The sequence below is a fragment of the Porites lutea genome, chromosome 12, assembly GCF_958299795.1.
Source record: "Porites lutea chromosome 12, jaPorLute2.1, whole genome shotgun sequence".
Lineage (NCBI taxonomy): Eukaryota > Metazoa > Cnidaria > Anthozoa > Scleractinia > Poritidae > Porites > Porites lutea.
In genome coordinates this window covers 2448108-2459666 of record NC_133212.1, presented here as the reverse complement: position 1 = coordinate 2459666, position 11559 = coordinate 2448108, and the positions used below count along the sequence as shown (strand labels likewise).

Here is an 11559-nt window from a genome sequence, read left to right as displayed (position 1 = left end):
ACAAAACAAACAAGCTTGTTTTTGGACGTGAGTAAAAAGTGTAACCCATTCAAGTGCAACTGTTAATTACACCGTGGGTGATGGTCCGTGCTTCTGTCAGTTACGTAGTAGATCAGGACTGTAATAGCCAATCAGATTCAAGAATCTTGTTATTCTTTATTGAAAGCTTCGTTTTTGTATAAATTGAACTCAGTTTGTACAGAACTTGCGTTGCAAACTAAGAGGTCGATAGTTTTGTTTAAATGATACATCAGTGTCAAAGAATTCCACCGTTAGCCCATTGCGTGCGTCAGAAATGTTTCGAGTCCAAATCAGTCTTTGGATACACTCCAATACCACTAATTACACACTAACCTTTATTGTCTATCTGTGCACTCTTCTTAATAGGATTTAAAAAGTTAACCCTCTCCACTACAATTAGTTCTTGAGATCTGAAAGCATTTTTCTTACTGTTGAGTCTCCGGACAAAATCCTTTGACTTTTCAAATGAAACCTGTTTAGGAGTACGTTTCGATTTTCATTGTTTTAAAAAGTCAATTTCCTCTTTTTTCGTCGAATGCGGACACTGTTTCGTTTGACGTAAATGTTAAACAATATATGTATATACAAGCAATAAACCTTTAAAATAATCCCTTTTCTTTTGTTTAGACAATCAATCTTAAATTACTTTTCGATCTAAAAGAAACACGCTATGATAATTTAAAAAAAAACGTGCAAATGCTTTATACAGTCAGTTAAACACACTAACATTTGTTTAAGATACAAAGCAGTTCACTAATTTCATTGTTTATTTGTAATTGTGACATGCTTGTACGATCGTTACCATTCAGGTGAATCATTGCTCATGTTCGAATTCATGTCCATGGTCTCGCTTGAGTACTTTCCAGATCTTAAATACCGTAAATCTTTTACATCTTCCAGTTGTTTAGAAAGCGGTTTCTTGTTCGTCAACTCGCGAGTTTCAGCGTGGGTGTACGTGTGCGATTTCAAAGTAAGCACCGGAGAAATCGGTGCTGACTGCTTTCGAACGGGTATACTTAAATAGCGTTTTTTACTTTCTTGTTCATGTTTGTCAACGTTTAAGTTCCGTGTCTGTTCTATATTCGAGAGACTTCTTGGTCGATTCCCCACAACTTTCCTGTGTTCGTTTTCACCCTCTATTAATCGAATATGTTCAAATGATTTCTGTCTACGGGGTAGACTCAAGTGTAAGCATTTGCTGCCGTCTTCACCCTGTTTAGCGGCGTAAAAGTCCCATGACTGGTCAATGTCTGAGTGACTCCTTGGCCGATTTCCAATGCTCATTCTTTGCTCGTTTCCTCCTTCGTTTTCTTGAAGATGTTCAGCAGATTTATGTCGAGTCATCTTCTCCAGCGCTAGTTTTTCTTGTTCTTTAACTACTTGCACCAAGTCTGAGAACGATCTGGATCTTCGACGAGCAAGAGGTGTATGCCCTTGATTCAGAGACGGTAGACCTGACGTTTTCCTTTCAAGCGGTGGGGAGATGGGGGGCGTTGAGGATGGAGAAAACTGGCGACGAGTCGATCCAGTTTCATCATTGTAAGCCACCTTAATCGCTGGAAGCTTCGTCTTTATCATACGAACAAACCTCGCTTGCTCGGCGTTCACTATGTGGCATTTTGCTTTAAAGTCACTCTCAAGTGTTCCAAATGTAGACTTCAAAGTCTCTGATTGGCCCTTGTTCGTTGCAAGGGCTCGTTTGGAAGTTTCAGTCAAGACTGACTGATGACGCCTTAACTCCATTCCCCGTTCGAAACAGTTCTTACCAAAAAGATTGAGGCCGGTGTGTAAATTAAGTTCCGCTTCGTTTGAACAGGCAAAGGAAGACGACAACTATTGCGTGATCGCTTAAGGAGCTTTTCCATGGTCTCTTAACCAAATGGAACATTAAATAATGCAGGCATGTAGTTCACACGCATTTGGATTGGTTATCGCCTTTAATCTTTCAAGTCAAAATAGATCACATTTGCCGTACCCCTCTTTCGTATAGGTCACCAATGACGTAATGTAAATGAGAACAAAAATGCTATCGGGTTAACAGAGTTTGACTTCACCTGCCCAGCCAAAACCAAACACGGAATTATTTCACACACAAAAAGCGAAACTGTTCTTCCGCTGTGTTCGGGATCTAGATTCTCATGCATCTCTCTGTCTCCACAGAGACCTCTGTTAGGGAGTTTAAGCCGGAAAACGACGGCGACGTTTCATTCGTCAAATGTTGGCAAATTTTTTGGGAGTTGAATTCTAAAGGACTGTATCAAAGTTCAGGAAAAGAAAAAGAAAGTAGTTGTCTTGTGTTCCCGTCCTCGACAAACGTGAATTTAGGCACTTTCACGTTGTGGTCATGAAGTGACGGTATAGAAATGTACAAAAAAGCGTGATGCACGTGCAAAGTTGTCGTTTTGCCGTTCTCGTTGGCGTCCCCGTCGTCGTTGCTTAAGCCCCCTTTTGTGTCGCTCCCGCACACCTGTTATTTTTTAATTATTGCCATTTTTAATGGGATGCAAAGCGGGAGCCTCCGTGGAGGAAAGAGATTCTTCCTCGTTTGGACATTTTCTGCACACGGAAAAAAGGCGGACCTGGGGCCCGTTTCTCGAACGTTCCGGTAACTTTTCGGGCCCGAAATCAAATATTCAAATCGAAATATAAAAAAATAAGAGCGTAGGTCCTGGCTAGCAGACTACTTCATTTTGTTTCAATAACTGATAGATTTATCATGTTAGATGCGAAACTATTTAAACTTCGGTCTTTAATGTAAACGGAGCCAGCTTACCGGGCCCGTTAATTATCGGGACTTACGAGAAACGGGCCCCAGATACCGTAAGTGAATACTGTTAGCTCTCCCGCGTCTCTTCCAAGGAAAGGGTGGAGACGGGCGTGTATTATTTAGATCACCCAAAGTGTAGGAAAATAACAAAAAAACAAAACAATTTGCAATGCTGGTACAATCACCAGAAATAATAGGTGCACATTTTGCTTGTAATTTCTTTGAGGCTCCTGTGAAGGACAAAAACGAAAAAAAAAATTACAAAGCAAACTTCTGAAAGAGGCTCACTGTTGATGAATGCACTCTTGGTTTTGTATTATGCAAATCAAGGATCTAATTCAGCACAAATTGCCTATCTTCTGTATTTCCTATGACATGTATCTGTGCAGTTAGACTGCAAGTACAGTCGCTTATTTTTATTTTGAGACACGGTTGAATGCGGGCACGAGAAACGAGGGCACGGGCGAGGGGTCAGCAGAGACCCCCACAAGAAACAACGGTGGCTCCCCCTTTTTGCCCTTAATTTTTTTTTTTTACCTTTTCGCTTGCTGTGCGTGGCTCTGAGGAAAGATGGACGACCGTTTGTGGTGTACTGTTCAGTTACAGATCACAGAAGATATATCAAAATGTAGTACGAGCCACTAACATTGTCTGTGATTTTTAAGTGAAAAGACAGAAGGCAAAGTGGTTTTGGTGTGTTCCTTCACACTTAAAATCAACATGTGAAAGGCTGGAGCCCAGGAGTCATTTCATAAGTAAGTTGAACATGATCATCTGGGTGAGAGTAGTCCTGAATATGACTGTTGATGACAGTGGATAACACTTCAAAAACCTGTGCGGTAGTCATCTTCTGAGTCAAAGTGAGTTGTATCACATCAAATGTAACCTGAGATCAGGCCCAATTTTAGCGGTTCTCATACATTCTCTCTAATGGCTACCGCTACCGCTCGTTTCGCCTTGCCAATCAGAATGTTATTTACAAAGTGAAACAAAAATTGAGCCTGATCTCAGGCTACATCAAATGGTGGTAATATCAAACTCTGCTTTTTACCTGATTGGTCCATTAATTTGCAATGCTATTGGTAATCTGTCAGTCAAGCTGTGATGTTAAAGGATATGGAAACTTAAGATGTCATTGATGCATTTCGATTCATCTATTATCACAGTTTTACAGTCGTTTATTGTTAGTCAAATTGTCAGTTGTCTAGTCATTAGATCTGGTAGTTAGTTTTGCTTGAGTCCGTCAATTAGTCGTTCTAAGTACGGTGCCGGTAACTGTTGACTACATATTCAAATCAACAGGCTACACAAATTTTGTTGTTAGAAACAATTTTTATTACATGTACATGTTGCTGGAATTGTTCACTGGCTTGCGGCACTAGAAGTGGCAGCAGCACCACCCTTTCTCTTCTGAGATTTGGCCTGACTTCCCTCCTGGAATCCGTTCTTGAAACGGCGGTAGACAATCTTCAAGTGTCGCATGCGGCCAGTCCCTGTTGTCTTCCTGCGGTTTGCCTTAACACTCCAGTTGACTGAAAACAACAACAAAAAAGCATATCAGATTTCATCTTGCCCATGATGAATTTAGACAGGTTTTTTTCTCAAACACTTACTCTTTCTGTTTAAAATAAAATCCTGGGAGTTACTAAGGATTTCAACAGAGATTCCCAAAGACCATTGAAGATTTTAAAGCTTATTGTTAAGCAGTTACCTAGACAGAAAGGAATCTTACTATCAGCCTATGTCTGACATTCCAAAGCACATTAAGTTTCTGATTCAAAAATGTGGCTGAGCTTCACATATTTTACAAGCTATACTTCAAACATTTAGCATCACATTTCTTGTCACCGTACTATGCAGTCAAACACAAGAAATACTTCTGCTTCCTCGGTTTGCAGTACATACGGTTGGTTGCTTGTCTGTTCTACAGGGTTCGTACAGATTTTGGGACCTACAATTTTTGAGATTTTTTCCAAAACAATAATTTCTTTTTCCAGACTCAAGGTTATCAAATAGGTGTTCAACAGAGACCTTAAAAAGCTTTTTTTCATGATGAACTGCAAACGTACAGGCAAAATTGAATAAGATTTGACAATAATACACATATACTACATATACATGGAAGCAAAAGGAAGATCAAACTGAAAGTGGATGCCAGAAAAAATTACATGTACAACGAATTCATAACTAACTACAAGCACATGCATTCTCTTCACTGCACTAGCTAAAGTGGAAAAAGTGGAGAACAGCTCCTCCAAAAACTGTTAGCTGACTGTTGGCCCACAGTGGGTAGACTGTCGTTTGCTGTCTTATGTGAAGTTTTTCCGCCAACTGTCGGCCGACTGTGAGGTGATTGTCGGCCGACAGTTGGTGACCTCAACATAAATCACTTACTAATGTAAGAACACACCAAAAAAACAGTAATTACATTTCCTGGTTCTAGAGCGTGGGTATCCACAGGATGCACATCTTTTTTTCTGGATGTGGTATGCTGACCGTCCACAGCGCACACACAGAGTGTGTGTCTTGTTATGGCGCTTACCAAAACTTGATGTTCCCTTAGTCTGAAACACAAATTAGAGTCCCGAGATGACTACACAACATGGTGGCTTTGGTGATATTATTAAGAAGTTTATCAGACATTTGTTGGAGAGGAATGGCTGGCGAAAAAACGTTAGGTAATAATAGGACGCTTACAAAAACATATAAACAAATTAGACATGTGCCATAGGTCCTATTTTTCCTTTGCAGCAAGTCAAGCTATTGGCAAAAATCAACACGCATAGTATCATACACGAACGAAAGCTGGCTGGTTACGCATCTACAAAGAATATTCATAGCCATTTCACCACGAAAACACAAGCTGCAAGGGTTTTTATGAGTTCCCTCACATTATTTTCAGGTTGTGAAGACTCCGTAACCTCCCCTGCCACTTTTGACCATTTTAAAATCTTTTCAAGCCATCGTACCACAACATTACACCACAAATCGACAAAATAACATTATTCTTTAATTAAATCGAATTAGATTTAAATATCAGTCGTTCTGCCACGAGATGGAAACGGATTTTCACCCAAGATTTACGAAAAACTCACCATTTCTTGATAAGGCCGTAAAAGAGAGGACGGCTTAGAAGCCAGGCAAAGGACTTATCCCCATAACGCGCTGGGGCCTTTGTTTGAGCCTGCAATGATTGTGCACAAAACAAAGATGGCGCGGAACTGCGAAAAGAAGCTCGTTGGGCTTAACCGATTATGGCTGGAAAAACAACGAAAAGGTTCAAATTTAGAACTTATTTAAGGCATCATTAGTTGGTAGGAGGGCTCATTTAACTTCTTTGTCATTTGATTGCAGATGAGCTGGAAAAAAGACCAAAAAGACCACATCTAGTTAGTAGCCTTGTAAGACTGCACTTAGCTTCGTGTGCATGTACACTGCGCTAGATTTAGTCAAAATTTTCGTTCTTAATATTTGTCTTAAGCTCATTCTGCACGTTATTAATTTCTTGTAGAGCTCACTAAACAGCGCTTCAGAAGTAAAAAAATGGATTCCGGGCATCAAAAGAGAAATTGATTATTGTCTAGACGTAAGTTAATTTTTAATTTTTTTTGCAACGGTAATTTTTTTTTACAGCGGTAATAGGTAAGTTCACATTTTATTTCCCCTGTCACCTTAACCCTTAGAGAGCATGACTGAATATTTTTTTTTCTAAAAGCCCCTCTTAAAAGCTAGGAGGAACAGGTGACGGACCATTGTTTGGAAAAATTGATTCCAAACTTACCAATTAGAGAATGAAATAGAGCAGAATGCTTCTGAATAGAGATTATGATAATGACATGCACACCATCTACACAAGAAAAAAGACAGTGATGCCAACCATGGTGGACAAAACACTGACCTCCATTCCATGGACGTCTCATATGGACTATACTAAAATGGATTAAGCTTAGCTGCTGAGGTTTAGTTATTAGTATTTCGGAAACTGAGTGAATCAAGTTTCAGGTTAGTATTCCCATTATAATGACCATAAATGGAACTTGATTCACTCAGTGTTTTAACCCTAATCCTTAAATTTCAGTGGCATAGTCCACTTGTCGACTACCGATACCAACAGCCCCCTAGCATAACATAACATGATTTCTAATAAGTCATAAGCCTGACAGAACTCTTACAGTTCACACATTACCTTCTGTTGGTGTTTGTGGGATGGGCAGGAGGTTGGATGAAAAAAGAGACTGTCCTGACATTAAAAATTCTTTACTGTTGTGCTTAACCTTACAACAGCAAATATCTGGAGCCAGACAACATCGTTATCCTGATACAAAAATGAAGGAATTTGAAAGGAAGGTTGAAGAGCTTGAGAAAGAATATAAAAGGTATGATGGCATCAGTCAGTGGAGGCAGGGTTTTTTATTGTCACATTCTGGATCAGTTCAGAGGACAGATCACCTAGCTACTGATGAATAAACATGTCTGACAAAAAGGTTGTCCAAGCCCAAATCCTGATAAATTTTTTAGATTGAGGTTTCTAATTAATTATTTATACCCAGTCTTTTAAAGAGTGAGATCTGGGTACAAGATATTGTAAGATTGAGCGGGAAATAGTTATTGTAGTTAACCCTTTAAGCACCAACATCCACATACAAATTCTCCAAACTGATCTCTATACATTTCCTTAAAGAATGAGTTGACAGAATTTGATAAAAGATCAAAGCATTTTCTCTTAGGTGATCATTTTATTAATTCTCATAACCTAATCTCTTGACAATGTATGGATATTGTAAGGAGAAAATTAATGTTGGTCACTATTGGGACTTAATGGGTTAAGATCTACACTGGTGACCTGTGAAATGCCACCTATTCCTCTCCTTTCAAAGAAAAGGGTTGTTTGCCCCTCAGCCACGTTACCCCTTGTTTTATAGGGTGCAAACATTCCTCTCAACTTTTTAATGCTGATTGACAGGTTTGTAAAGAAAGTTTACGAGTTAGATCCAAGTACAACAGGTATACCATGGCAACCAAGAGGGTATACCAGTAAAAGGAAGAATATGGAAAGCTATTCAGCAGAAACAATACCAAAAAAGATTTGTTCTCCACTTATAGACGAGGAGGTGGGTGAAAGTAAATTTTTACCACCTGGCTTAGTTGTTCCAAGACAATAAGCACAAATCCAGGGTTAGATACCATGACAAATCATCATGCTCTGTTTGTCAAGCCTTGATAACCATTACTGTCCTGCCACCCGGTTAGTTTAGTTGGAAGAGCCCCTATCTATAGAGCTGGAGGATGGGGGTTCAAACCCTGCCTGGACCAGCCAGGGTCTTGAAAAAACTGGTATGATCATGCTGGCAGTGATTCAAGATCTTGTCTCAGTTCAGATGATCGTCTGTTATTGGGTAGTGACGTTAAGTCTCTTGATCTTGTCTTCTTCATCCTTTCTTTATATCATTATTGTATTGGAATTATGAATAGTTCCAAAAAGAAAGCCTGCATAAGTTGCGTATATAACAGCGATGATCTTCCTTCAAATAATTCTTCACTCCACAGTTCACATATATGATTTTCATGTATTCATAATTTCATGGGTTTATGACGAACCAATTCAATGACCTGCTCCCAGTTGGCTTGTTAGCTTAATTGATAGAGCACTGCACCAGTATCGCAGAGGTCAAGGGTTTGAACCCCATACAAGCCTGAGTTTTTTTCAGGCTTTCTTTTCGCAACTGCATAAGTTGCGTACATAACTGCCATGATCATCCTTCAAATAATTATGTTGGAAGGTGACATAAAACAACCCACACTGCTGTTCAACAAGAGTAGAGGATGTAGACACCTGTGGTTTGGTCTAGTTCTTATCGGGGTAGGGACTGTTTAGTATGGCCCTGCAGTAATTGGTGGCATGTGCCTTTACGGTGGCCCTGCCAAAAATTGGCAAACCTAGGTAAATAAATAAATAGAAATAAGTAAATATATTTTGGAAATTTTTTTTTAGCACCATGGAAGAACATCTGCTCCAGCTAGTAGCAGTAAATCCAGTGTGGATGCAACTGATGACACAAATTCACTTCAGGCGTCCAATAGAGACAAGGTAGTATTCTAATATTTCTACCCTCTAACAGGAAAGGACTTTAAATTTGTTCCTCACTACAGATTTTATTTATAGAACCTCAACTATCAGTCGGTGCTGTTGGTGGACTACCATACTCAAAAGAATAAAAAACCTACTCATAGTAGTTAGAACTGTTTTGGTCTTAGACTTTGTTTATTTAAACTTAAATTAAATTTCTACTCACTTTGTTAACATGTTCCTTGAAATTGTTATTTTTTTTTTGTCCTCTCTCTGTCTCTTAGCAATTTAATTAATTTGTTTTCTTATTTATTTAGACTTTCAGTTTATTAAAACTATATGTTTTGTTCTAGCCCCCCTCCCCCCTAGATTACCCCTGCTATTTGCAGGTAGAGCAGTGTAAATTTTCCTTTAAAATACTGAAATAAACTTGAAACTTAGAGACTGATAATATACACACACTATACATATTATACAGTTACGTTTTAATACTTAGAGGAGTTTTATGACAGAGTTTATTTTCACGTTTATTTATTGTCTTTAGTAAAATTTGTGATTTTGTTACAGGGCCCTGATCTTAAAAGTGGCTCAGATAATGTGGAATTAATCACATCAAAAGGAGCTGATGCCAAGTCTGGATGTTTATTGAATGATATGAAATTAGTCCAATTAAAAAGGTAGAGTATTAACTTTAAATAGCCATGTATCATAACTCATAAAATTTCTGACAAGTCATTTAAAAAAGTCCCGGGGAGAATGATATATTTGTCCTTGTTGGTTAACTACTGGATGAGGAAACATTTATAGAAAATTTAATATGGCTATAAAATGTAATATAGGCAAGGTTTAACCATGAGACAATGCTGGCCAGCGGTCACCATCATTAATTGTTTGTGGGGTGGTCTTGGGCTTTAGCAGGGCTCTACACTAATTTTATTGAGGTTTTGCTTATGTTACTTTTGTGGGCAGTAGCTTGAGCCATTTTTGCTCCAAGCCTCTTCCTTTCCTCTGGATGTTTTTTGGTAAGTATCTGTGCATATCTTTACTGAGGTTCTCAGTGTGATGGTGCCTGGATGGTGCCACTCACAGGGTTGTCATGGTTACCTTCTAGGCGCGCTCACGGCTCCCTTCAGTTTCACCAGGCATCTTCTCCACGCCCATCTATTGTGCATGGGTTTAATGCCCATCTCACTGGGATTGTCCATCAACGTGTTGTATTAACATTTTGTGATTTTCTTTAACAGTCTTGTAGGACTTGAATATGATTCTTCCAGTGACTCAGACATTTCTTAGTTTTACAAGTAAACACAAAATCAAGATAAGAAGGATGCAGCAAAATTTGTAAAAAAAAAAAGTAAGTAATAATATTGTTGTATTCCTACACATCCTTCTTATAATTAAAGCTTGACATGCATGCACTCCTTGCCCCCCCCCTCCCCCCAAAAAATGCTTGACCTAATGTGTTATAAGAAGGCCATCTATGTAGGCAGTTAAGGACTTGTTTTTGACGTTATTCCTTGTTTTATTTACTGTACCTCTCTTTGGGTTGTCAATCTCCTCCCTCCTCCTCATTCCCTTAATTGAGTGAGAGGTGGATGAAATGAGATTAGCTGACAAATCTTTTACTTTTTTTTCTGAAACCTCCTCACTCACATCATCTGTTATGTTTTCCATATCTGTCTTCACAAGTTTAGCTAAAAATTAGCCTGCTTTAGGCATTCAGATTTTGGAGACAATGCAAAAAGATGTGAGCAGGAAATATTTGTTTCAGTTAATGCTTGATCCCTGTAGCCTTGTTCTTTACATACTGCTGAGGGTAAATTAAATCATCAATATTTGTGTCTTTTTCTGATTATTGATTGACATTTTCTTGTTTCATCCTCTTCTAGGTTTTCAAAAATTGGAAAAAGTTATAAAAATGAGATAATTCTTTGGGTGGATGCATTTGCAACATACACATATAGCTGTCGTATTTTCCTGCTGGAATTTTTTATTGTTTTAAGCCTAAAAGCAATAAAAAATTCTAGTGGATGAATGTGACAATCGTACAAGTATGTTGCAAATGAATCTACCCTTCCTATAAGCAAACATTAATTCATAATTTATCTTATATATGAAAATTCTCCAGTCTCGACTGACTAAAGTTATAAGCTGTATTGTAAATACTTTGTAAATATTCAGTCAATAAACCAGTGTTTTTCAAAGTGTGTAACATTTGAGTATTATAGAAAATCGGAAGGCCAAATTTGTAAAGCAGGTTGGGTTTGGTTGGGTAATTTTATTTCTGTACTAAGACGTGCAGCGACAGATTACTCTTTGTTAGCAGCTCAGATATTATTTGTTTTGTTTTCGTTTTTCTTTTTCGGTCAGATTCATGTCAGCTGTTTGTATCCTTTAGAACAACACTCCGCCGCACAAAACGTCGTAGCTTCGCTTACAAAGTCGCTGGTTGTCACGCAATTTTTCACCCAAAACATAGTTTTATAACCCCTAACACGCGCGTGTCAGGCTTGCTTTTTATCTCGCAAGAAGAAAAATGTTCAAGGCTTGTTTGCAGGCATCGGCAGAGCGATCATATGGGAATTGTAAATGAAATCAATTGTGCTAAGTTTGATCCATGTTTACGTCTTTTATAACGTAGTTCTAAAAATAGGATTTACGTGGTGGAGGTGTGACAACCGGAAGTTGACAAGAATTGCCACGT

At 38.6% G+C, this 11559-nt stretch overlaps 1 protein-coding gene across 1 annotated transcript; it reads left to right on the top strand.

The window, feature by feature from the left end:
- Positions 1-5720: 5720 nt before the first annotated feature.
- LOC140921235 (uncharacterized) lies at positions 5721-11540 on the top strand. Its single transcript, XM_073371213.1, has 9 exons — positions 5721-6065; positions 6143-6177; positions 6300-6374; positions 7073-7164; positions 7752-7899; positions 8781-8876; positions 9423-9532; positions 10100-10209; positions 10745-11540. Exons 1-8 carry the CDS (start codon positions 5978-5980, stop codon positions 10146-10148), a joined length of 693 nt encoding a protein of 230 aa, XP_073227314.1. The 5' UTR covers positions 5721-5977; the 3' UTR covers positions 10149-10209; positions 10745-11540.
- Positions 11541-11559: the final 19 nt, after the last annotated feature.